This window comes from Bubalus kerabau, chromosome 8 (genome assembly GCF_029407905.1).
Source record: "Bubalus kerabau isolate K-KA32 ecotype Philippines breed swamp buffalo chromosome 8, PCC_UOA_SB_1v2, whole genome shotgun sequence".
NCBI classification, from domain to species: Eukaryota; Metazoa; Chordata; class Mammalia; order Artiodactyla; family Bovidae; genus Bubalus; species Bubalus kerabau.
The window spans coordinates 57,159,138-57,186,000 of record NC_073631.1 but is presented as its reverse complement, the minus strand read 5'-3'; the positions used below and the strand labels follow the sequence as shown (position 1 = coordinate 57,186,000).

The following is a 26,863-nucleotide window of genomic DNA, read 5'->3' as shown; positions in this document are numbered from 1 at the left end:
TACTGAATGGTTAGCCTTGGAAATGAACAGAGATCATTCCATCATTTTTGAGATTGCACCCAGGTACTGCATTTCAGACTCTTTTGTTGACTATGAAGGCTTCTCCATTTCTTCTAGGAATTCTTACCCACAGTAGTAGATACAATGGTCATCTGCATTAAATTCACCTATTCCGATCCAAACATTCACTGATTCCTACAATGTTGATGTTCACTCTTGCCATCTCCTGTTTGACTACTTCCGATTTACCTTGATTCATGGACCTAACATTCCAAGTTTCTATGCAATGTTGTTCTTCACAGCAGCAGACTTTACTTTCACCACCAGACTTATCCACACTTGGACATTGTTTCCACTTTGGCTCAGCCTATTCATTCCTTCTGGAGTTATTTCTCCACTCTTTTCCAGTAGCATATTGGACACCTACCAACCTGGGGAGTTCAACTTTCAGTGTAGTATCTTTTTTGTCCTTTCATACTATTCATGGGGTCTTCAAGGCAAGAATACTGAAGTGGTTTGCCATCCATTCTCCAGTGGACCACATTTTGCCAGAACTCTCCCCATGACCTGTCTGTCTTGGTTGGCCCTACATGGCATGGCTCATAGTTTCATTGAGTTAGACAAGGCTGTGATTCATGTGATCAGTTTGGTTAGTTTTCTGTTATTGTGGTTTTCATTCTGTCTGCCCTCTGATGAATGAGGATAAGAGGCTTGTGAAGCTTCCTGAATGGAAGGAGTTGCTGTGGAATAAACTGGGTCTTGCTCTGGTGGGCAGGGCCATGCTCAGTAAATCTTTAATTCAATTTTCTGTCAATGGGTGGGGCTGTGTTCCCTCTCTGTAGTTCTATGGTAGGGGCAATGGCAGTAATGGCTACCTTCTTCAAAAGGACTTATTCCAGCATGCTGTAGCTCCCAGAAATGTTGTATCCAGTGCCCCTGACTACTAACACTGCCTCTGCTGAAGACTCCTGGACACTCACAGGCAAGTCTGGCTCAGTCTTTGTGGGCTTTCTGCTCCTTTCTCCTCGGTCCTCGTGCACACAAGGTTTTGTTTGTGTCCTCCAAGAGTCTGTTTCCCCAGTCCTGTGTAAGTCCTGTGATCAAATCCCACTGGCCTCCAAAGTCAAATTCCCTGGGGGTTCTCAGTCCTTATGCCAGATCCCTGGGTTGGGAAATCTGTTGTGGGCCTTAGGGAAGTTAAGTTACATTATAGTGTGAGCTGGAATGTAAATTCAAGTCAGTCTGATTCCAATCCCTTTGCCTCTTATCTTGCCATTAATTTTGATAACATAGCAGCAGCAGTAGCAGCCTCTTAATTGCTGTCTTAAATATCTCAAGTTTTTTTTTTTTTAAACAGATCAAAATAAGTAGGATGGCAAATGAGAAAATTGCCATTTTCTTGAAACTCCCCATTGTTTTGAACCCAGGTCAATTTGTGTTTAAGATAAAGTGGTGGCGATGAAGGGAAAGGGTTGGAGGGATGCATGGGGCCTCCCCCATGAAGGGGGTCTTCATCACCACTACCAATAGAAGATTCTACTGGAGTGACTCTGACTTCCTTTATTCCTTTCTCTTCTGTACCTCATCATTCTCATCTGTTGGGAAGCACTGTTAAGAAGGCAGTGGGACATTAGATGTTTATCCAATGACCATGGGGAATAATCTTTTGATATGGGAAAAAAAAAAAAAATGAGTGACAGTCCTGGACCTCTACTCGAGGTTTTCTTGGCATCATGAGAACTTTAATATCAAGTGATAGGAGTTTTTCTGTTAGAGTGTTTTTTTGCTTTCCAATAATTGGTTCTCTTCCTTCAGGTTTCTTCTCTACCTCCCATCAGGGTCAGGAGGGGGAAAGGGTTTGTGGGGATTGAATCATAATCAGAGATGCCAACCAGATATGCTTCTGTGTGTGCAGCTTGAAGTCTCTATTCCTCATTAAAGAGTCTCTCATTTATCATTATTGGCAAGAAAAGGAGCTGCCACTGAGACCAACAGTGGATAAAAAGTAGCTGATCCAAGGGCAGCTGCTGCTTTCCCTGCAGGGATCAGAAAGGGAACTGCTGCATCCTCAGTCCCCTCATAAATTCCTAGGGATGATCATGGTCTGAATCGTCCCCCCTAAGGAGTAAAGCATACAGTGAAAGAGATGCTGGTACTTTCTGAATTTGGACAAATGAAAGTATGAGGCAGTGTTTGGTTTTGAAACATAATAGGTACAGCAGTGGCTGTTCAGGCTTCATTCGTTGATTCAAATCCTAGTCCAAAAATGCATTTCCATGGGAACGATCACCAGAAGGTAGTTAAAGGTCTTGCCCATTCCACAAGCTCCTAGAACTTGTAGGTTTAGTGCCTCTATGAAGGCACAATGCCCTACATAAGCAAAGCAGTGAATGCAACCTTTTGGTTTGTACCATTCACTGCTTTTGATATTTCCAGTGAAGTCGGTAACAGAGACATTTCAGGAGTACTCTGAACAGGAATTTCTTCTACTTTGATGCTTAAAACTATATTTAAACTATCAACTAAAGTGAGATTTCTACTAACAAAAAAATTAATAACCTTAGAGATATTTTGTATTCCTTTCTGAATAAAAACCCTAAAATAAGTTGATAGAAGTACAGTACATCTAATGTATTACTGTCTGTTTTTTTCCCCTATTATTAACTGTTTTGTAATCATTTTACTTTTTCAGAAATTGAAATTAATACATAAAATGAAATTTTTAGATTGAGCAGAAAAGCTGTTGCTTTAAAAAAATGCCAAATCCCTACCTGGAATCTTTGGGCTCTAACCCTATGTCTATACATTCTTGGACAATGCCTCAAGGTGAAAAACATAGATTTATTCTTTGTTCAGTGTCTCATTTGAAATATTCAGAATATAGACTTACTCAGAGATTGGAAGCTGGTTTAATACATGTGCCAGCCATCCTGAAAGCCATTTCAATAGACTCTGTACCCTGGCATTTGTTTTAGAAATAATTGCATGCAAATGTGGTTTAACATCTGTACTATGTCTCTTAATCCTAACCAGGCATTTTCTATTAGATGTAGTCTGAAAATCACATTAAGAAAAATATATCATCTGTGAAATTATATTCTGAATGCCCCAAATAGCAGAGAAAGGGACAGTATCCAGTTAAATCTAATGTGAAGCATTCCTTTTTTTCCCTCTGAATCCCAAATTTTAAAATGTGTATTTCATTTCTCTCAATGGTGCATTATAAAATTGAACTGACATTTTCTGTTTTCCAAATTTTTCAACTTAACCACAGAACTTCTGTGAAGATGAAACTATACTGCTATGTAAAATTATATTATTAATTTTTGTTTGTAATATAAAATGCAAATTTATTTTTATACCTTTATGGGACTACAATTCAGATAAGTTAAATTTTAGTACACTGTATTCTTGTAAGCAGAGTTTTCCAAGTGGAATTTTGTTACTGAACTGGCTTTAAATATACTATAATTTATTAGTGTGCTTTAAAAAATAGGGAAAGAATATTAAGGAATAAAATATAGGTAGAGTCCTAGGAAAGCAACTGATTGGAAGGAAGAGAAAGGGGAGTTTCCTACAGAGTGGTGGGGGGGGAGTGCAGTTCTTGCCAGCACTGAGATTTATAGGAATATTTTGTGCCCTTCTGCTTTCGTCACAGTTACTACTTCAGGATGTAATGCTAAATACCTCAGAAATGTGTATATGTATTTTAACCCTTCATATAATCCTCCAAGAGAAAGGCAGGAGGTATACACATGTAATGATGAGAAATTTGAAGGCCCTCAAAGCCACTCTGCTTTACAGGATTCACTAGGAGCTCTGGCTTCCACTTCTCTGTCTCCATCCCTGCCACCCTCTCTTCACTAGCTCTCTTCTCTGACACTGCTGGACTGTCAGTTCCTCTGAGTGATGCCAAGGGCCCTATACCTTCAAGCCTTCATAACGGCCTCTGCTTTGGTCTTCAGTGTTCTGCGCCTTCAACCACCTCACACCTATTTTTATACTAATGTCCATTTATTATCACTTAGTCTAAAATCCTTTTCTATGCACTGTCTGCCAGGTAAGTATCCCTTCTCTATACTCCCATAAAAACCTGTGCATCCATCTGTCATAGTACTTATTATGATACCCATCACTAGTAGTTTGTCTTCCCAATTTGTCTATAAACTCTTTGGATTAGGGACTCCTACTTAACCTGGTATCCCAATTCTTAACATAGAAAGTAGTTTTCTGCAGTATCCAGCAGAAGTGAGAAGAATCCCATCCAAAATTTAGATGTCAAGGCTAATGACACTCCACACAAGAGGAGAATTTGAGAGAAATTTAATTATTCCCGTGGGAGACTCTGGGGGAGAACTGGTAGGGTTCTCACAGGGTACACACAGGTCAAGGCTGGCTTGAGCCAGGAAAGGGTGTAGACTGGGTCTGTGTAATGTCTCTGGGTTATGCTGGAGCAAAGATACCTTGAGCAGGTATTTTAAATTTCCCTTCAGTGGCCAGTAAGGGGCCACATACACAAGGTTTCTGTGCAGAGGGGGCCACAGGGGAAAGGGAGGTTGAAGCCTAAAAAGAAGTCAATAGTCAAAAAAATGGGGTAAGACTCTTTATTGTAAATGGCATTACCTTGATGGTCATTAAGTCTGTGGTGAATAAAATACTGAGCAAACCTACAGTCAGTCAGTAGCGTTTCAACCAACAGGTGGATTTGAGTGCCTGTGTGTCCTGTGCACCATCCACTGCTCAATGCTTTCTCATTCCATTGAAAGTTGTTTTACCCTGGCCTGTTTCTTACCCTCTATTGCCTCACCTAGCCTTCTTAAGGCAATGAGAGACATCTATGTTTTCTTTTGAGTGCAACATATAAAACTGAAAACTTAGGACTGTTATTCTTATATGAGCATAAATCCTTCTGCCTAACTTCTGTATACCCGGGGGCACAATCCCATGCATAGAATCCATCTGTTTTATCTATTAAGAAGAAAGCTGAGTGCCGAAGAATTGATGCTTTTGAACTGCGGTGTTGGAGAAGACTCTTGAGAGTCCCTTGGACCGCAAGGAAATCCAACCAGTCCATTCTAAAGGAGATCAGTCCTGGGTGTTCTTTGGAAGGAATGATGCTAAAGCTGAAATTCCAGTACTTTGGCCACCTCATGCAAAGAGTTGACTCATTGGAAAAGACCCTGATGCTGGGAGGGATTAGGGGCAGGAGGAGAAGGGGACGACAGAGGATGAGATGGCTGGATGGCATCACCGACTTGATGGACGTGAGTTTGAGTGAACTCCGGGAGTTGGTGATGGACAGGGAGGCCTGGCGTGCTGCACTTCATGGGGTCTCAAAGAGTCGGACATGACTGAATGACTGAACTGAACTCAACTGAGTTTCTGTATAACTTTAAAGTTGTCTTCCATTCTCCAAATGATCAGGAGATACAGCTCCTGTTGCTTTTTGTTTTGTTTTTTCAGAAGAGCTTAAAATATTCTCTTGAACACAGCAAATAAGTATACAACAAGCATAACAAAAATAAAATATTCCACCAATACTCTGCAGGAGTATCTTATGCCAGAGGTGTGTGTTGACTGCTATCTATATCGCCACTTAAAAATGTAATAGCCACATCACTTGTAGGAGCAACACCGCAGGTAACTTTTGTTTTTCACTGACTTTAGCTGCATGAAAGATACTTGATTAACATCCCTGGAGATTCAGGTTGTCTGTGGAGTCAGTGAACAGGTGTGATGGTGATTTGGTCGCTAAGTCGTGTCTGACTCTTGTGACCCCATGGACTGTAGCCTGCCAGGCTCTTCTGTGCATAGGATTTTCCAGGCAAGATTACTGGAGTGGATTGCCATTTCCTTCTCCAGGGCATCTTCCTGACCTACAGATCAAACCCATGTCTCAGGAATCAAACCCAGGTCTCCTGCATTGCAGGCATATTCTTTACTGACTGATCTATGAGGGAAGCCCAACAGGTGGGTCTTATTCTTCTCACTGACCATGTTGGGTCATCTCCCCTGTCCTTGGGCTCAGCCTCACCTCTGGAGACAGCTGGGCTCTGTGGATGAGAAATATCCATATCTTTTCTATTCTTAGCTCCTCTGCTGATGTTTATAACAAGGGTGCCAGTTATGATGCCAGCTCTCTGAGGTGAATAAGAGGGGACTGATGAAAACCGGGGCAAAAAATATGACTTTGACAGTGTTATATTCTGTAATCTTTGTTACTTCTGTAGTACTTTTATGATGTGAAATGGAGATCACATCTTATTTTAGGAATGCCAAGGATTTAATTGATTTATATTAACTACTTTAAAATCACAAATCCTCCAAATTTCTGATATCTGCATTGAGACAGTAGCCATATCTACACTTAAAAAAAAAAAAAAAGAAAGAAAGAAAGAGAGAAATAATTTCCTATCTGTTGAATGAGGAAAAGCAAATGAGTATATAATCTTTGTGTCAAGTGCTCAATCATGTCAGACTGTTTGCAACCCCATGGATTGTAGCCTGCCAGGCCCCTCTGTCCATGGAATTTTTAGGCAAGAATACTGAAATGGGTTGCCATTTCTTTCCGCAGGGGATCTTCCTGTCCCAGGGATTGAACCCATCTCTCCTGCATTTGCAGGTGGGTTCTTTACTACTGTGCCACCTAGGAAGCCCATATAATCTTAAATTATGATAAAAATAAAACTCCTAATGTCTGTCAATAATCAATACTTAAAAAAAATGCCTGTGTTGATACGTTTTGATTTAACCTAATGTTTTATTTTTCCATTTTTATATATTGTACTATGCTTTGCAAAATAGAAAGTGTGATTACTTAAGCTGCAATTTTAAGGAAAGGAAAGGATGTATTTATAAAACTAACATTATGATGGCAATTTATGATTACTTCACTTAATTTTGCAAATAGTAAATATAAGGTGGCTAAGATCATGATTTTCAGCCTTATCTTTTGTTATTTTCCCTGAAAATGCATTGTAACCTAAAATTTGCTCCAAAACTTAACTTAAAAGCTATCAAAGTTTAATCCTAATTTTAACAGTGAGATTATAGATTGAAATATTTCAAAGTATTCTTGTTAACTTATATCTCTGATTTCAAGTCACAGAAATGCAAGTGAAATTTTAAAAAGTGGGATCTAATCAAAGATACAGAATTGGTTACAAATACCAGGAAAATCTCAGCAAAAATGTGGTTACAGAAAGGACAGGAAGCAAAGGCAAGATCATTGGGCAGGTTCTGTGGGGTCCCAGCATTAGGTTGGATGAATTCCTGTTTATTATCCTCAAGTATCAGTTACTGGGAGAGAGAATCTAATCGTCTGTTTTACCACCCACTTACCCTTGAACCAGTCCCACCAGTCTGCATATGGTGATTGGGGGTTTAGGGGAGGGTGTTGCAGAATGGGGATGATACCCAAGAAAAACTTTAATATTATTATCAAAAAGAGGAATAGATGCCTAGTAGGCAAAATCAACCGGAGAAGGCAATGGCACCCCACTCCAGTATTCCTGCCTGGAAAATCCCATGGATGGAGGAGCCTGGTAGGCTGCAGTCCATGGGGTTGCTAAGAGTCAGACACGACTGAGCGACTTCACTTTGTTTTCACTTTCATGCATTGGAGAAGGAAATGGCAACCCACTCCAGTGTTCTTGCCTGGAGAATCCCAGGGATGGGGCATCCTGGTGGGCTGCCATCTATAGGGTTGCACAGAGTAGGACATGACTGAAGTGACTTAGCAGCAGCAGCAGCAGCAGGCAAAATCAACAGATTTCCTCTGTAATAACTGAGCTGATTTGCTACAGGATTGTAGCATGATCTTGACAATACTTTTTTTTCCTCAAAGAATTCTGCTCTATAAATACTGAGGAAACACAAGACAATAGAGAATTATAAGTAAATAGCACCTAGCAACACATTATTCACTAGTGTACAGGTATGCCTCAATCTATGCAGTGTATATGTTCCTAAAGATTATATAAAAATCAAATTTCTCTTTTCTACTTAAATATAATCTTAATTCCTTTTTTTATTACTTAAGTAAAGAGTAATCCCTAATGTAATCTCATAAATTTGGATTCTCATGTTGAATTTGTTACTGGTGAATGGTATAATTTGGCATTTTAGAAAGAATGTATACTACTTTTAAAAAGTTTACACTGATCCATGAAGAAAACAAGCATAAAATTTAAGCTTTTAATAATCAGTACTTTCAATAATATTCTCTAAGCCCTTGGACCAATATTTCAAAATCAATTTGAGTTAGTAGACCTAACAACGTCATATTCTGATTGTAAGCACTGTTCCTTTTTGTCATTTCTTCCACCTCACCACCACGTCTGTCCACATACGCACCTTCCTGACACAACTATATCCCATGATTAATGATGACCCTAAAGATACTCTCACTATTTTGTATTGTCACTCTGATTTTGCTCCTCAGCCTTCAAACTATGGCTTTTCTTACTCCACTGTGTGTGTACTCAGTTGTTCAATCATGTCTGACTCTTGTTGACCCCATGGGCTGCAGCCCACCAGGTTCCTCTGTCCATAGAATTTCTCAGGCAAGAATACTAGAGTGTGTTGCCATTTCCTACTCCAGGGGATCTTCCCAACCCAGGGATCAAACCCAGGTCTTCTGCATCTCCTGCACTGGCAGGCAGATTCTTTACCACTGAGACACCTAGGAACTCCCAAGAAAACTACTGAATATTCCTACAGAAAATCTCAGTATCAGGCAGTATTGAGTCCGCAAGTTCAGCTTAGCCTTCATCACTGTTTATCAGTTGTTTCTAAACTCCTTACCCCCGAACCCCCAACACATACACACACACATGCGTGCACACACATCAGCTTCGGATCTTCACTGTCCTCTTCAAACTCCTACATCTCACACTGAGCCCCTATTCCCAGTGGCTTCATCTTCTAATTTGGAAAGAAAATTTAGAGGCCACCAGGCAAGCTGTCCTGCTTCCTCTCTCATCTCCACTCCTAAAATAAATATTGGCACCTCTCCTTAGGCTCTTTTGTATCACAGTGAGGTCTTCTCTACAAGGACAACTTCTTTTTTTATATATGATACTTGCCCTGCCCAGCCTTTCCTATGACCTGTCTTGTCAGCTTCACAACTGCTTTCCTGTATCTTCAGTCTCCTGATTTTCTATGAGTCTCCCTGTCTTTAAAAACCAAACATTGACAAAACCGTATCTTATTTGAACTTTTGTTTTATGTCAGAATATCTTCTTAGCCTTATCCTTTTCTTCATCCTTAAAATTTTGGAAAGAATTGTTTACCCTTCAACTTCCATTTCTTCTTTAATATATTATATTTCTGTCCCCTTCTTATTCTGAAATTATTTTTTTGAGTAGCACTGATAAACTCAGAGTGTTGTATTCAAGACCAAGTCTCATCCTACTTGACCTTGTTAGAATATTTGGGATATTTGACACCACTCCTTTATCTTTTGCTGACTTCCCTCACCAAAGTATGAGAGAAGTCCCTCCCTCTGTTCATATATTTTTCTTTTCAGTTATTATATCAGTTATTATATTTATCATTACCAAGGTGCCTGAGTGCCACCCTAGCCTAATTAAATCAGAGGCTCAGGGCAGTAGAACCCAGAATCAGTCTTTACTTGAAGATAACCAGATGGCATTGTACAGGAGACAAGGATCAAGACCATTCCCATGGAAAAGAAATGCAAAAAAAAGCAAAATGGCTGTCTGGGGAGGCCTTACAAATAGCTGTGAAAAGAAGAGAAGCAAAAAGCAAAGGAGAAAAGGAAAGATACAAACATCTGAATGCAGAGTTCCAAAGAATAGCAAGAAGAGCTAAGAAAGCCTTCTTCAGCGATCAATGCAAAGAAATAGAGGAAAACAACAGAATGGGAAAGACTAGGGATCTCTTCAAGAAAATCAGAGATACCAAAGGAACATTTCATGCAAAGATGGGCTCGATAAAGGACAGAAATGGTATGGACCTAACAGAAGCAGAAGATATTAAGAAGAGATGGCAAGAATACACAGAAGAACTGTACAAAAAAGAGCTTCATGACCCAGATAATCATGATGGTGTGATCACTGACCTAGAGCCAGACATCCTGGAATGTGAAGTCAAGTGGGCCTTAGAAAGCATCACTATGACCAAAGATAGTGGAGGTGATGGAATTCCAGTTGAGCTATTCCAAATCCTGGAAGATGATGCTGTAAAAGTGCTTGACTCAATATGCCAGCAAATTTGGAAAACTCAGCAGTTGCCACAGGACTGGAAAAGGTCAGTTTTCATTCCAATCCCCAAAAAAGGCAATGCCAAAGAATGCTCAAACTACCGCACAATTGCACTCATCTCACACGTGAGTAAAGTAATGCTCAAAATTCTCCAAGCCAGGCTTCAGCAATATGTGAACCGTGAACTTCCTGATGTTCAAGCTGGTTTTAGAAAAGGCAGAGGAACCAGAGATCAAATTGCAAACATCCGCTGGATCATGGAAAAAGCAAGAGAGTTCCAGAAAAACATCTATTTATGCTTTATTGACTATGCCAAAGCCTTTGACTGTGTGGATCACAATAAACTGTGGAAAATTCTGAAAGAGATGGGAATACCAGACCACTTGATCTGCCTCTTGAGAAATTTGTATGCAGGTCAGGAAGCAACAGCTAGATCTGGACATGGAACAACAGACTGGTTCCAAATAGGAAAAGGAGTTCATCAAGGCTGTATATTGTCACCCTGTTTATTTAACTTCTATGTAGAGTACATCATGAGAAACGCTGGACTGGAACAAACACAAGCTGGAATCAAGATTGCCGGGAGAAATATCAATAACCTCAGATATGCAGATTACACCACCCTTATGGCAGAAAGTGAAGAGGAACTAAAAAGCCTCTTGATGAAAGTGAAAGTGGAGAGTGAAAAAGTTGGCTTAAAACTCAACATTCAGAAAACGAAGATCATGGCATCGGGTCCCATCACTTCATGGGAAATAGATGGGGAAACAGTGGAAACAGTGTCAGACTTTATTTTTCTGGGCTCCAAAATCACTACAGATGGTGGCTGCAGCCATGAAATTAAAAGACATTTACTCCTTGGAAGGAAAGTTATGACCAACCTAGATACCATATTCAAAAGCAGAGACAGTACTTTGCCAACAAAGGTTCGTCTAGTCAAGGCTATGGTTTTTCCAGTGGTCATGTATGGATGTGAGAGTTGGACTGTGAAGAAGGCTGAGCGCCAAAGAATTGATGCTTTTGAACTGTGGTGCTAGAGAAGACTCTTGAGAGTCCCTTGGACTGCAAGGAGATCCAACCAGTCCATTCTGAAGGAGATCAGCCCTGGGATTTCTTTGGAAGGAATGATGCTAAAGCTGAAACTCCAATACTTTGGCCACCTCATGTGAAGAGTTGACTCATTGGAAAAGACTCTGATGCTGGGAGGGAATGGGGGCAGGAGGAGAAGGGGACGACAGAGGATGAGATGGCTGGATGGCATCACTGACTCGATGGACGTGAGTCTGAGTGTACTCCAGGAGTTGGTGATGGACAGGGAGGCCTGGCGTGCTGCGATTCATGGGGTCGCAAAGAGTCAGACACGACTGATTGACTGATCTGATCTGACCTGAACCAGATGGCCTTAGCACATGGCACAAACATGGTCCACTGGAGAAGGGAATGGCAAACCACTTCAGTATTCTTGCCTTGAGAACCCCATGAACAGTATGAAAAGGCAAAAAGATAGGACACTGAAAGATGAACTCTCCAGGTCGGTAGGTGCCCTATATGCTACTGGAGATCAGTGAAGCAATGATTCCAGAAAGAATGAAGAGATGAAGCCAAAGCAAAAACAACACCCAGTTGTGGATGTGACTGGTGATGGAAGTAAAATCTGATGCTGTAAAGAGGAATATTGCATGGGAACCTGGAATGTTAGGTCCATGAATCAAGGTAAATTGAAATTGGTCAAATAGGAGATTGCCAGAGTGAACGTCAACATTTTAGGAATCAGTGAACTAAAATGGACTGGAATGGGTGAATTGAACTCAGATGACCATTATATCTACTACTGTGGGCAAGAATCCCTTAGAAGAAATGGAGTAGCCATCATAGTCAACAAAAGAATCCTAAATGCAGTACTTGGATGCAATCTCACATGTATACCTGTGGCGGATTCATTTTGATATTTGGCAAAGCTAATGCAATTATGTAAAGTTTAACAATAAAATAAAATTTAAAAAAAAAGAAAAATATTTATCATAAAAAAAAAAAAAAAAGACAGAATGATCTCTATTCGTTTCCAAGGCAAACCATTCAATATCACAGTAATCCAAGTCTATGGACTTCCCTGGTGGCTCAGATGGTAAAGCTTCTGCCTACAATGCAGGAGACCCGGGTTCAATCCCTGGGTCAGGAAGATCTCCTGGAGAAGGAAATGGCAACCCACTCCAGTATTCTTGCCTGGAAAATCCCATGGACAAAGGAGCCTGGTAGGCTACAGTCCATGGAGTCGCAGAGTTGGACATCACTGAGCAACTTCACTTTAACCCAAGTCTATTCCCCGACCAGTAATGCTGAAGAATCTGAAGTTGAATGGTTCTATGAAGACCTACAAGACCTTATAGAACTAACACCCAAAAATGATGTCCTTTTTATTATAGGGGACTGGAACGCAGAAGTAACAAGTCAAGAAATACCTGGAGTAACAGGCAAATTTGGCCTTGGAGTACAGAATGAAGCAGAGCAAAAGCTAATAGAGTTTTGCCAAGAGAACACACTGGTCATAGCAAATACACTCGAAGATTCTACACCTGGACATGACCAGATGGTCAATACAGAAATCTGATTGATTATATTCTTTGCAGCCAAAGATGGAGAAGTTCTATACAGTCAGCAAAAACAAGACTAGGAGCTGACTATGGCTCAGATCATGAACTCCTTATTGCCAAATTCAGACTTAAATTGAAGAAAGTAGGGAAAACCACTAGACCATTCAGGTATGACCTAAATCAAATCTCTTATGATTATACAGTGGAGGTGATAAATAGAGTATTAGAGCTGATAGACAGAGTGCCTAATGAACTATGGATGGAGGTTCGTGACACTGTACAGGAGGCAGGGATCAAGACCATCCTCAAGAAAAAGAAATCAAAAAAAGATCAACGATTGTCTGAGGAGGTCTTACAAATAGCTTTGAAAGGAAGAGAAGCAAAAGGCAAAGGGGAAATGGAAAGATATACCTATCTGAATGCAGAATTCCAAAGAATAGCAAGGAGAGATAAGAAAGCCTTCCTCAGTGATCAATGCAGAGAAATAGAGGAAAACAATAGAATGGGAAAGACTAGAGATGTCTTCAAGATTTTAGAGATACCAAGGGAACATTTCATGAAAAGATGGGCACAAAATAAAGGACAGAATGATATGGACCCAACAGAAGAAGATGATATTAGAAGAGGTGTCAAGAATACACAGAAGAACTGTACAAAAAGATCTTCATGACCCAGATAATCACGATGGTGTGATCACTCACCTAGAGCCAGACATCCTGGAATGCGAAGCCAAGTGGGCCTTAGGAAGCATCACTAAGAACAAAGCTAGCAGAGGTGATGGAATTGCAGTTGAGCTATTTAAAATCCTAAAAGATGATGCTGTGAAAGTGCTTCACTCAATATGCCAGCAAATTTGGAAAACTCAGCAGTAGCCACAGGACTGGAAAAGGTCAGTTTTCATTCCAATCCCAAAGAAAGGTAATGCAAAAGAATGCTCAAACTACCACACAATTTCACTAATCTCACATGCTAGCAAAGTAATGCTCAAAATACTCCAAGCCAGGCTGCAACAGTACATTCACCATGAACTTCCAAATGTTCAAGCTGGATTTAGAACAGGCAGAGGTGCCAGAGATCAAATTGCCAACATCTGTTTGATCATTGAAAAAGCAAGAGAGTTCCAGAAAAACATCTACTTTTGCTTTGTTGACTATGCCAAAGCCTTTGACTGTGTGGATCACAACAAACTGTAGAAATTTCTGAAAGAAATGGAATACCAGACCACCTGACCTGCCTCTTGAGAAATCTGTATGCAGATCAGGAAGCAACAGTTAGAACTGGACATGGAACAACAGACTAATCGTTTCCCTAATCGGGAAAGGATTACATCAAGGCTCTATATTGTCATCATGCTTATTTAATCTATATGCAGAGTACATCATGAAAAATGCTGGACTGGATGAAGCACTAACTGGAATCAGGCTTGCCTGGAGAAATATCAATATCCTCAGATATGCAGATTGACACCACCCTTATGGTAGAAAGCAAAGAAGAACTAAAGAGCCTCTTGATGAAAGTGAAAGAGGAGAGTGAAAAAAGAGTTGACTGAAAACTCAACGTTCAGAAAACTAAGATCATGGCATCCAGTCCTATCACTTCATGGCAAATTGATGGGGAAGCATTGGAAACAGTGAGAGACTTTATATTTTTGGGCTCCAAAATCACTGCAGGTGGTGACTGCAGCCATGAAATTAAATGATGCATGCTCCTTGGAAGAAAAGTTATGCCCAACCTAGACTGCCTATTAAAAAGCAGAGAGATTTACCAACTTTACCAGCAAAGATCTGTCTAGTTAAACCTATGTTTTTTTCCAGTAGTCATGTATGGATGCTAGAGTTGGAATATAAAAAAAGCTGAGCACTGAAGCATTGATGCTTTTGAACTGTGGTGTTGGAGAAGACTCTTGAGAGTCCCTCAGACTGCAAGGAGAACCAACCAGTCCATCCTAAAGAAATCAATCCTGAATATTCATTGGAAGGACTGATGCTTAAGCTGAAACTCCAATTCTTTGGCCACCTGATGCTAAGGACTGATTCATTTGAAAAGACCCTGATGCTGGCAAAGATTGATGGTGGGAGGAGAAGGGGTCGACAGAGGATAAGATGGTTGGTTGGCATCACCAACTCAATGGACATGAGTTTGAGTAAACTCTGGGAGTTGGTGATGAACAGGGAGGCCTGGCGTGCTGTAGTCCATGGTTTCTCAGAGTTGGGCACGACTAGTTAACTGAACTGAACCGAACTGAGAACGACCTCCTTAGATGATCTCAGTGACAACACATCCACTCACTGCTTGAGTAAGATCTCAGACCTCCCTGAACTTAAAGCTTATACTATACTCAAATATTTGCTGTAAATAGCTACCTGCATATCCTGCAGTCACCTCCAATGTAGTATTTCCAAATGAAGCAAATCCTCTTAATTTTTGTTTTATTTTGTTGTCTTGTGTCCTCTTAACTTTCTGGTGACATCGCAATCTACTTCCAGTGTCCTTCACTCTTTCATTCTGTCACTCAGATAATTTTCAAATCAGAAGTTAGCCTCTTCTCAAAATGAATACTGTTTTCTCACTTTGACTGCTCTTGATTTGGTCCACACCATAATTAACTTTCCAGTGAATCTCTGGGCATCTTAGGCCACCATCGATCAGGTCCCAATTCTAGTCTAAGCCCACACCCTCAGGCTTTTGGAATGTCTCCTTAAAAGAAAATCTGCTCTTCCCTTTACCTCAGGGCATGATAGAAATTCTCTTTGTCTTATGTGCAGAACTTTCCATAGTCTGAGTTTACCAGTCTTCTCTCTCATCCTCTCTCCCTATCCATCTCACATTTGAGCCACACCCACATGATCACATTTGTCAAGTGCAATTCTAAGTCTTTTAGATTATCTCTTTCTTCCTTTCCAGGTCTTTATTTTTCAAGTAATAAAGTTCTCATTCTTAATACATTCTTTCAATATAGTGGAACTGTTCTGTTTATGTCTTAGTACATTTCTCTCTAATGTTGAGTCTCAGTGTGGGATCCATGGGTAGATTCAGGAGGTCAATGAACATGAATGGAAGAAAAAGTATTCTCATTTTCATTTCTAATTAAAACTTAATATTTTATTCTATTACAAATGTAGGTAACAAACCACAGGAAGATTGGCATTGTCTATGACATAGTTTTACAATGTCATAAAAAAATATGAGAGATGTTTTCATATTACATTACAGCTGGCAAAAATATCTAGAAGTATTAGTTATGCTTATTACTACTTAAAATTATAGTGGCTATTAACCTGACATTATGTCTTATTATGTAATGTATTCACAAAGAAGCACATTGATTAATATTTACAAGCCCAGCTTTTTAAATATTTTGATAATTGAATTTTGGTATAACTGATTTCCTTCCTAACTTCTTATATTTTATTTTATATAATTAAATTTTCTTTCTGAGGAAATTTGTCAGATTGTCAAAGAGGTTCAAGATGCCAATATCACACTTAGTTGTATCCTAGTTTACAAGGCTATTCTTCCCACTCTCCTCTGGAACCAGAGATGATTTTCTTTTATTTTTATATCTACATGGATAATATAGCTTATAGCACATAGTAGGTTCTTAAGTATTGAATGACTGAATAATAGAATAAAAGAGTGAAAACTTACCTGTCATACAAGTATCTTGAACACAGAAGACAGTATTTCTCCAAGTGTAATCATGGAAGCTCTAAATCACAGTTCTCAAGACACTTGAAAAATGCATACTCATGGATTTGGAATCTGATTGTCTAGAATTTTTGAATCTAGATGTCTAACCTTGAATTCTTAATTATTACAGTTTATCCAGACATTATTTACATGCTAAAGTTTGAGAATCTGTAGGTTTCATGATGCACAGCAGCCTTAGAAAAATAAATAAAAGCATGACCTTTGTAAATATTATCACTTCCCTGGGTTTTATTTTCCTTCTCTGCAAAGTGTTCTTTAATGGCTGTACTGTATTCTCCTCGCTATATCATATAGGTTTTGTAGTCAGTACCACAGAAGGAAATAAGATAGTCTTACTGCTTGTTGAGAATGAAGAGTCTTCAGGCGTGTGCTCATATTGGTTTGGTTCTCCAGGGTGTGTTGTCCTTCTACTCACTGACTGATTTCAAATGATACACCTCCTACTCTGATCCACTGGTCTTATGAAATACTCACAGTGTTTCCCAGGCAGTAGTTCTCTTTTCTTCACCTCCTCTGTCACAGCTGGGCAGATTTTAATCTGTTTTTCAGAGATGGGCAGATTCAAACACAATATTTTGAATTTGCAAAGCCAACATGTATCATCCTGGTACAACCCTGGCCACACTGTCCTTCGGATAACTTCTCTCAGATTTGATGAATGGATTAAAAACAGACAACCAAACCAACAAACAGAACAGTCAGAGTAGAGGAAAGGCCACTCAACCATTTAATTTTATTCTTGTTTCATATTAGGTCAGGAGGGTCCACAATTCTTGACTGGATGAAGACTTTTTAAAAAAATGTTTGCACCTTTAAAATGTAGATCATTATTCCATTCATATATCATTTTGTCCCAAATTTTATAAGACACTAAATTTGTAAACATATTAAAGAAAAATTTGATTCTATTTTCAGCCAACCTCAAAAAATTATAATTTAAAAATATGTTCAATGTTCATCGCAGCACTGTTTATAATAGCCAGGACATGGAAGCAACCTAGATGTCCATCAGCAGATGAATGGATAAGAAAGCTGTGGTACATATACACAATGGAATATTACTCAGCCATTAAAAAAGAATACATTTGAATCAGTTCTAATGAGGTGGATGAAACTTGAGCCTATTATACAGAGTGAAGTAAGCCAGAAAGAAAAACACAAATATAGCATACTAACGTGTATATATATGGAATTTAGAAAGATGGTAACAATAACCCTGTATACGAGGCAGCAAAAGAGACACTGATGTATAGAACAGTCTTTTGGACTCTGTGGGAGAGGGAGAGGGTGGGATGATTTAGGAGAATGGCATTGAAACATGTATAATATCATATATGAAATGAGTTGCCAGTCCAGGTTCGATGCACGATACTGGATGCTTGGGACTAGTGCACTGGGACAACCCAGAGGGATGGTATGGGGAGGGAGGAGGGAGGAGGGTTCAGCATGGGGAACATGTGTATACCTGTGGCAGATTCATGTTGATATATGGCAAAACCAATACAATATTGTAAAGTTAAAAAATTAAAAAAAGAAAAAGAAAGCTACCATAAAAAAAAAAGTATGTTCATTTGTTAGGAAAAATCAACTTATAATACTTGCCTGTTTTTCTAAGAAAAATATGCCATCATCAACTTTGTAGAAATTATATTATTTCTTAGAAGTCACTTAACTTTGTCACTGAATGCAAACACTCTCATATTAACTTTTTGCTTTGCCACACCAGGTTTCTAAGGAGAAACAAGTATTTTTTTTTTATAGTGATTTTTTTTCTTTCTTTTTAATATTTTTTATTTATATGGAAGATACTTTGATTTATATCATGAAGTCTAATAGTAATGTAAAGCTATTTGAATGCAGATAGAATGTCTTGGGAAATTTTGCATCCTTTACAGTGTTTTTTATATACAGTAGAACTTTAATAATTTTTTATTTGAAAAAAATTGAATATTCTGAAGCAATAATGATAGCTAATAAATAGTAATAAGTACATAACTAAGAGACATTAAGCATATGGATACTAGCAGTGTTCTAAGTACTTTATAAATCAGTGTATTTAACAACCTTAGAACCTTGTTATTTACTATTCCCTTTCTGGACAGAAAGGTATGCATATGTGCTAAGTATGCTTCATAGTCATGTCCGACTCTTTGCAACCCTAAGGACAACAGCCTGCCAGGCTCCTCTGTCCACAGGGTTCTCCAGGCAAGAATACTGGAGTGGGTTGCCATGTCCTTCTCCAGGGGATCTTCCTGACTCAGGGAACAAACCAGCATCTCTATGTCTCCTGCATTGGCAGACATGTTCTTTACTACTAGAGCCACCTGGGAAGCTGGACAGAGAGGAAGGAGAGCTAAGTAACTTACTCAAGGTCACACTCCTAATAAGTGTTGAGTCAGGATCTGAACCCTAGAAGACTGTCTCCAGACCCAGTGCTCTCATTTCCAACACAGAACGATTTACTCTTTATTGTTTTAACGGAAAATTGCAATGATCCATATTTAATGGAAGAATAGATTTCCTCTGAAGTTAATGTTGAAAGCCCATTCCAGTACATTGTCATGGCCTTTTCACTCTTAAAATGTTCTTTGGTGCTTATCTGAAACAGATGCAAACACTTAAAACATCCATTCATATTGTGTTTCCCTGTGATTTGCTGGACCATGTCAGGTTGCCTCCAATGACTGTATGATTTCATTTGCCTTGCTACCCTTTTACAGACCTGCAACCTCATGGATCTGTTCAAGCATAGTTGGTTGGAGGTTGATTAGCATCTCTTGCCAACATTCTGTCTCCTTCTGTTGTAGAGAGCTCTAGGACAGCCAGGAGAAGCTTGGTGGGTTTTTTCAAAGCAGTTTCTTCAACCAAGCTTTTTGGCAAGACGTGACGATGGGCTAATGGCAGTGCAGTTTAGTCTCACATCCTTTTAACTCCTGGAGTTACTAATTGGGAGTTACTTAAAAGACTTGACCTTTCAAACGGTTTACTTTTTTCCAAGGTATTGTTCTTCAGTAAACATAAGATTAAGTTGACTTTCTCTTTTTACAAATTTTGATTTTTGACTTTTTATTGTTTGTTCAACTCTTTTGATTGTTTAAACTTATAATTTGGATGCAAAATGACTGCACAGAAGTGTCACTGCAAGTCCATACTGTGGGACAGTCCTCTCTCTTTTATCTCCAAGGATAGATTAATGACAGTATCATTTTTATTTGCTGTATTTTTATCTCCAGCAACAGGAATGATTTGGCACTGTCAGCTGATGATTGCTTTGGTTAAACAAAGTTTCGGATTAACAAAAATATGCAATGGCTTCAGAAGGTCCTTTAGAATTTTGTTTGTCAAAGTTACCTCAGTGGTTATCGGTTGAAATCATATTGTGTAAATTTTTGAGACACAATTAAAGAAGATATGTTTGGATTATACTTAGATTTACTGAAATTACATTTATGAGTCATTTGAGCTGAGAATGGAGAAAATTCTCACAGTGATGCTGCAGGCTGCTCTCAATCAAACCCATAACTGCAATCTGTAGAAGTAAAGGAGCAAAAATCTCCCTCTTACAATGAAATCCTTCAGATAATTTTGGCACCTATATCCTTTAAATTGTGCCTACACCATTTTATTCCATAGCATCTTTTGTGTATTTTTATCAGTATACTTGTATCTGGTCTGGAAATGTCCTGTTTTTTAGTCATCTCTAAATCTTCCCTCAGAGCTTGTGATCGGGATGGCAAACCTCCAGCACCCAACATGTTTTGTCTGCGTTGGAGACACAAAGTACAATGTTTAAGTTGGGTGCTCTTGAAAGAGCTTAAGGTGATGTTGCTTACTTATGGAATTTCATTTTCAGCACTAAATATAAATAGTGTTGAGGCACTTTTGGAGTTCTAACCATTTTTGGTTTTAGGTAGACAAATGTCGATCTGAGCATTTTTTGTTAGTTGGTTCATTTCTGTGGTATGGAGTAGCATTTCTTTTTTTTTTTTTTTTAATTTTCAGATGTGTATGACCTTGTTAAATAGCAGTCCAAAAATCATGTGGCTTGTTTTGATTTTAACCAAAGTTACAGCTGCCTAACTGTAAAGCAGTCAGTTTCTCTTATTATGACTAGTTCTTCAACTTGTACTGTTTTAAATTGCCTGCAATTAGCATATTTCAACCTTATTTTTAGGTTTAAATTGCAGTGTGAGAGTGTACTCTCCTCTTAGCTAATTAGTGCTATCAAGGAACAGTAGGTTACCTCATTAGTACCATGTGCATTTAATTAAAGAAGAGAAAATTGGAGTTAACCTCATAGTTAATATTTTCACAGAGTGCTACAATGCCAACACCTTCAATTGGAGTCACACCCCTGTGTATCTAATTATTCACTGGTGCCAAATAAGGTTAGCAAGGGTACTACAAGGCTGTTGACAAAATAATTTAGATGAAAACGTGTTTGTTGGATTCTGACAGCAAAATATAACTTGAACATATTTTCCTCATCTGCCAGTGTCAGGTGACATACTTCTTCATATGAAACTGGAGGAGAAGAATATTTGGGAAGCCATTTTTGTTTTTTTCTGTTTGAATTAAGGTTGCTCTTATCTTGAAACAAAAATGACACATACTCATGTAAAGCATATACAATCCGTTTCTTAAACAGAGCCCCTGAACTTCAGAGATGTATTTGAAAAGAATTATTTATAAGATGTAATATTTACATGCATCAAACCACTACAAATACTCCTTGACACCCCTACCACATTCCTCCTTGCTTTTCTTCTCTTCTGATATACTTATAATTTCCCTTGTGTATCTTACGAATGGGGATCATCCTTTCATATCATACATGAAGTCTAAGGATGTGTTGTCACATGGTCTATTCAAATGCAGTGTAATCCTTTTGCCCTTCAGACAAAATCTTTTGAAATGTCTAATACTACTTAGTAAAAAATGACATTTCATGTCATTTATCAATAAATAATCACTTTACTTTTACAGATAAAAATGCAAACTGTTCATTTGAGTATATAGAGTAGTTTTCAATACAAATGACATAATTCAACAGGTTTTATCAGAGATTATGGAGTTTGGCTCCATAGTCTTAAATATATATTTAATGGCAATATTTGTGTTGTAGTAATGCAGAGCCTAGACAGTTTATTAAATGAGGTTCTTGTGATTGTTCTCACATTTCATGACAAGACAGGCTTTATGTTCATTTATATTGGTTGTAATTGACGAGTCAACAGTTAGCTTGTGTGAAAAAGATAAAGTTTAAAGACAAATAGCAACCCGTACTCTAAAATCATAGTACCATTTAAAGTTGTGGGAGTATTTATTAACATTGGCTATAAGTTTAGCTTAGAAATGAGAAGATTCTTAAGTCAAGATCATGGTAGATCAATAATTTTTGGTTAGTGATTAATTCATATGTTCAAATATTTAAATTAACATCTGCCAAATCATTCCTAGTTTTAAAATTTATACTATTATTAGCTGTGATACAAAGGTGGGATAGTTTTATCTAGGTTGACCTATCAAGATAATAATCCAAAATAATTTTCTTAAATGATAATGTACATTATTAGCATAAGATTGGGGGAAAAAAGCCAACTCCTGATTCTCTTTGTTTAATCTAGGAATTGCTTCCAGAAACAAAATTATGTGTCTGTGGCCACTCTTCTGGTGATGGGCATCCTCACAACACATTTGCAGTAAGTTACACTGGACAATTAGAGATTCAGCTACTACATATAAGGCCGTAGACCCAACCCCACTAAATAGATGGTCTGTCATTTTCTGTTAGCCACTGCCATATAGTCGTGAAGATGATCAAGAGATGACTAATGTTAAGGCACAGATGTAGTTTTTTTTCTGCTGGCTCTTATATTCTTACTTCAATTATGTTTCATCGCTTATAGATCACAGTTTCTGTGAATTGATGACATTAAAGTTTACTTTACATATGTAAGGGTGTATGGCTGTTTCACCACTGTACTTTTCTTGAACCACTATGCTTTCTGGAACAGATTTAGGAATAATTTGATGAGATGTTATTGATATGCATAAAATAAATGGAGATTATGGATAAATACAATAAATATTTTAGGGAATTTTTGCTATTCTGAGTTCTGCAAGTTAACATATAAATATGCCAAGGCCTCTTTTTACATCTTCTGTCACCGAGTATAATTTGTCTCTTTAGACTATAATATTCAATGAAAATTGCTTTTGTGACCCAATTCACATACCAGTTAGCCTTGGAAATGAATAGCAGTCCTGAAGTGGCCATTCAAGAATTTTTAAATAGAGCAACTTCATGTTTCTATTTAGCATGGACATTACCTGTATTCCTAAGGAATCTCTAAATATGTAAGTCATATATTTTCATTTATAGAATTTTTGATTGTTTCTTGAAGAATTGATGTAGTTTTTTAGGTTCTATGGTCTAGAATATTCCTAAACTGTCTCACCCAAAAAATATTTTTTACTACCATATATGTAATATTTCTTAATTTATGATTATAGACTTATAACCAAATAATAAAATAGAAATATCTAATTTCATACCTTGGTTAAAAAAAGAAAGATTTTTATCAATAAAAATAGTGTCAGATTAACATGGAATGCTATTCTTTGTGGAAAATACGCAATCTTTAAAAATTTTTTAAAATGTTAGATGCAAAGCAAAAATAGAAGTGAAAAAAGTGACAACATACTGTTTTATGGAAATACTGAATGCAGGGGACTGGTAATAAATTTTGTATATGAAATTAGGATTTATAATAGTCTGAAATTACCTAGTTTAGGGTTTCATTCATTTTAATTCTAAAGTGTTGTCCTCCTAATAATAGTAATAACTTTTGGAAGAATAGCAAAAATTAAGAAGTAGTGGCAAGTTTTGCTCAAATTATGTAAATTTATGTGAAAGACTAAAATAATCTTAATTTCTAAGTTTTTGCTGTATGTTTTGAAGAAAATAAATTTAAGTTAAACTTCAAAAATAGCTGTGTATTTTAACTTAGTAAAGAAGATTAATTCAAAAATATACTTTAAAAATGCTGCATTAAAAGTTAAGCAGGCAGTATTCCTAATTGGTAACACTTTTTCCTAAAATAATCTCAATGGAAAAATTGTTTTCTTTAGCCTGAAGAGTGAGATGGCTTAACTAATAATATTTTGTTCTTTATGTAAATCTGCTTCTACCTTTAAAAAATTATTCTCTATTCTACTGACAGAAATATAAATTTATAGCACTATATCTTTTCACTGAAATGTTTTCTGAGTGGAAACAAACTGTGGAGAAATTAAATAAATGGCCAACAAGTGCCATGCAGTTCCTCAATGGCAAGCCTGAATTTATAGCCCAAGTTTGTGAGCTCACCAATGTATCGGTCTTTCCAGGGTTATACCACGTCGTTCATGACTGTCTTGAATACTGTGTTGAACAAGAGTCTGAGATTATGCCATGTATTTGATACTATAGTTAGTCTCCAAGGTAGAAAGCAAGCCAGCATAAATTAGTGAGGTCTTCTGTGGTTGGTGGGTAAAAAGAGCATGACGGTGCATGGATCGGGTGTTTACCATCCCTAAAGTGACCCAAATTTAATGTTTCAGATTAGTCACAGAGTGACTTTGCAAAAGGTGCTTCTGGACTTCACAGCACCAGGGAAACATTCAGTACTAAGTAGGGGCTTATTTCCTTTATTGATTATATCAGATGCAAACTTTTTGTGAGCTAAAATGGCTGTCTAATGTGATTTAAAATCCAGATGCAAACTAAAACAGACTATTTATTATTTGTAGTTGACAGTTTCTGTGTGATGAGCATGGCTCTCTCTCTTAGTATTTGTTAAATTTTATTATTACTAATATGCTGGGGTGGTACTTGAGTAAGTCTGAACACCATGAGATTACTGGCGATTACACTAATAGACTGTGTATAATGTGCATCTACTGCCGCTGCTGCTAAGTCGCTTCAGTCGTGTCCGACTCTGTGCGACCCCATAGACGGCAGCCCACCAGGCTCTCCCGCCCCTGGGATTCTCCAGGCAAGAACACTGGAGTGGGTTGCCATTTCCTTCTCCTAATTCATTGCAATTCTGGGCAGTAGTAATTGTACCCACAATTACTTATATCATCTCTACCTAAAAATTGTAAATCTTAAACTGTTTCTACCTTTTTTTTTTTTTTAGGAAATCTTTGAGCTCCATAGGTTGTACATTTAATATTCTAAGAGTAACAATTTAATATTCTTATTATAAGTTTGAATTTTATAAGAGAAAGGCATTGAGTTCTGGCTTTAAAAGACATGAATATGAGAGTAAGTGAGTTTCCCTGCAAGAGGTTACTTATCAATACTTGCTTTTCACACTCAGTTTTTTCAAATGGCGTATATTTAACTCTAATCTGGCAAATCTTTAGTTTACTTTTCTTTCAGACTTTAGTAATAGTATTGATGCCTTTCTTTTTTCCCTGGCTACAATCCTAAATTTCACAACCTTTGGTTTCCCTGCCACATGGTAGTAACCCAAGTTCACTCCTCAAGAGATCGACCCTGTTGACACTTCATCTGCCTGAATGCCCTTATTAGCACCTACCTGCAGATAATGGTACTGTTAGTCTTTACTTCAGGTTTTTACACCTATAGGAATACTGTTTTACATAGGACTCTGCCTGTTGGCTCTAACTGTTAAGGCAATTATGCAGAATGCTCCGGCTTTGTCTTTGGGGTCTTAATTTCAAAACCTTTACCACTGGATCATATGCATATTTTGATGAACAAAATTTGTTGGATCTATAAATTAAAAGTTAGACTTGGTTGGTCTTGGTCTAGCTGTTATGTATCACATTCAAATTAAATTACATTGACCACCTCGGGTCTTTTCCCCTACAGATCTTGACTCTATTATGATTGCCTCCTAAATGTTTCATTTTGATGGGAATTGTGGATTGGAGAAATTAAGGAAAAGAGGACAATGATGGTTTTAAGAATCTTTTTCTGTTCCAAATTTCTCTCTCTTTTTAGGCTTTCCATAAATGTTACCCAGTACCAAATAATTTGTCCTTTGGACTCTGGAATCAGCTTTCTAAATTGAATACTGGGTAATTACTTGACTTTTTTTAGCCTTATGTTAGCAATCTGTAAAATTAGGACAGATAGTAAAATTAGGTAGATAGTATCTACCTCATAGAGTGGTAATAGGTTTACATTTGATAACCCCAAAACCACTTAGCTTAATGACTAACACACAGAAAGTATACAGTAGATGTCTGACTTGGTCAGTATCCCTGGTATCATCAATATACTCTTGCTTGGACCAAAGAGGCAATTCTGTTTGACATAAATTTAAATATGTATTGATATTTGGTATTAACACTAAGCAAGAGGTTTTGGATATTAACTTATGCCATGACCAAGATGGGAATGTTGCTTACTGAGTGGAAAGTACTCATTAATTTAAGTCACACACTAATTTTTTCACTCACAAAAATCAGTTATCTAAATGTTTTCTGATTTGTTAAGCTGAGTGAAAGAGAAAGAACCCTGCCTCACAGGACCTAGATGATGTCCTCTGGCAGTCAAAGAAAATCATGGGAAAAGAATGGTAGCAAAAGTGATTGTACCATCAGCTGTCTGTATCCAGCCAGAACACATGAAAATAAGGAATTAGAGAATGCATGTGGAGTGCCAGTTTATCACCAATTAATTTCTTCCCTTTTCTGTTATAAATGTATTAGCAGAGATTAACCAAGAATTAGAGATAAATTACTACTTAGTAGTGGTGTTGATAATTTTAACTAACAAGCTGGAGACAATTAACCAGATGGGATAATGTTGTGGTAAATTTTTTGGAAACTCCTTCCTATAAAACCTATGTTGCAAGATGTAACTGCTTGTTATTAGTGTGAATGTGTGTTAGTATAAGTTTGAATTTATTTTGAAGCAATGTAGATCAGATTTGTTAATTCATCATGTTTATTTTGAGTAATTTGTCCTGTTACAATAGGACTGATATTATACTAAGTCCTTTGATATAAAATTAAGATAATCAAATATTTCAAACACTTATAGTACAAATGATTTGTTAATGCCAATATGCTATATTATAGTGACTGTATTTAGAGCTACTATTAAAAACATTCTAGGTTTTCCATTGGAAAGCGAATAAAGATTTCAGTTTTTAAAGCCTTGACTGACATTTGTATGCAACTTCTTGATTAATCTTTTTCTTTCCTAGTGTAACTCAAGATATTAATAATTATCTTTACACACCTCACTCAGCTGGGATGTAGCTCCCTGAGCTCAGTTCATTCTAGACACCTCTCTTGAGCAATTTGCCTCTC

The 26,863-nt window shown here is 37.7% G+C and overlaps 1 protein-coding gene across 1 annotated transcript in view; it reads left to right on the top strand.

Annotated features, from left to right (window-relative positions):
- FOXP2 (forkhead box P2) overlaps positions 1 to 26,863 on the top strand; it is a 624,182-nt gene that overhangs the window by 454,452 nt on the left and 142,867 nt on the right. The window contains exon 8 of the mRNA XM_055590318.1: positions 22,156 to 22,230. Coding sequence (XP_055446293.1) covers positions 22,156 to 22,230 — 75 coding nt within the window. The remainder of the gene's footprint in view (positions 1 to 22,155; positions 22,231 to 26,863) is intronic.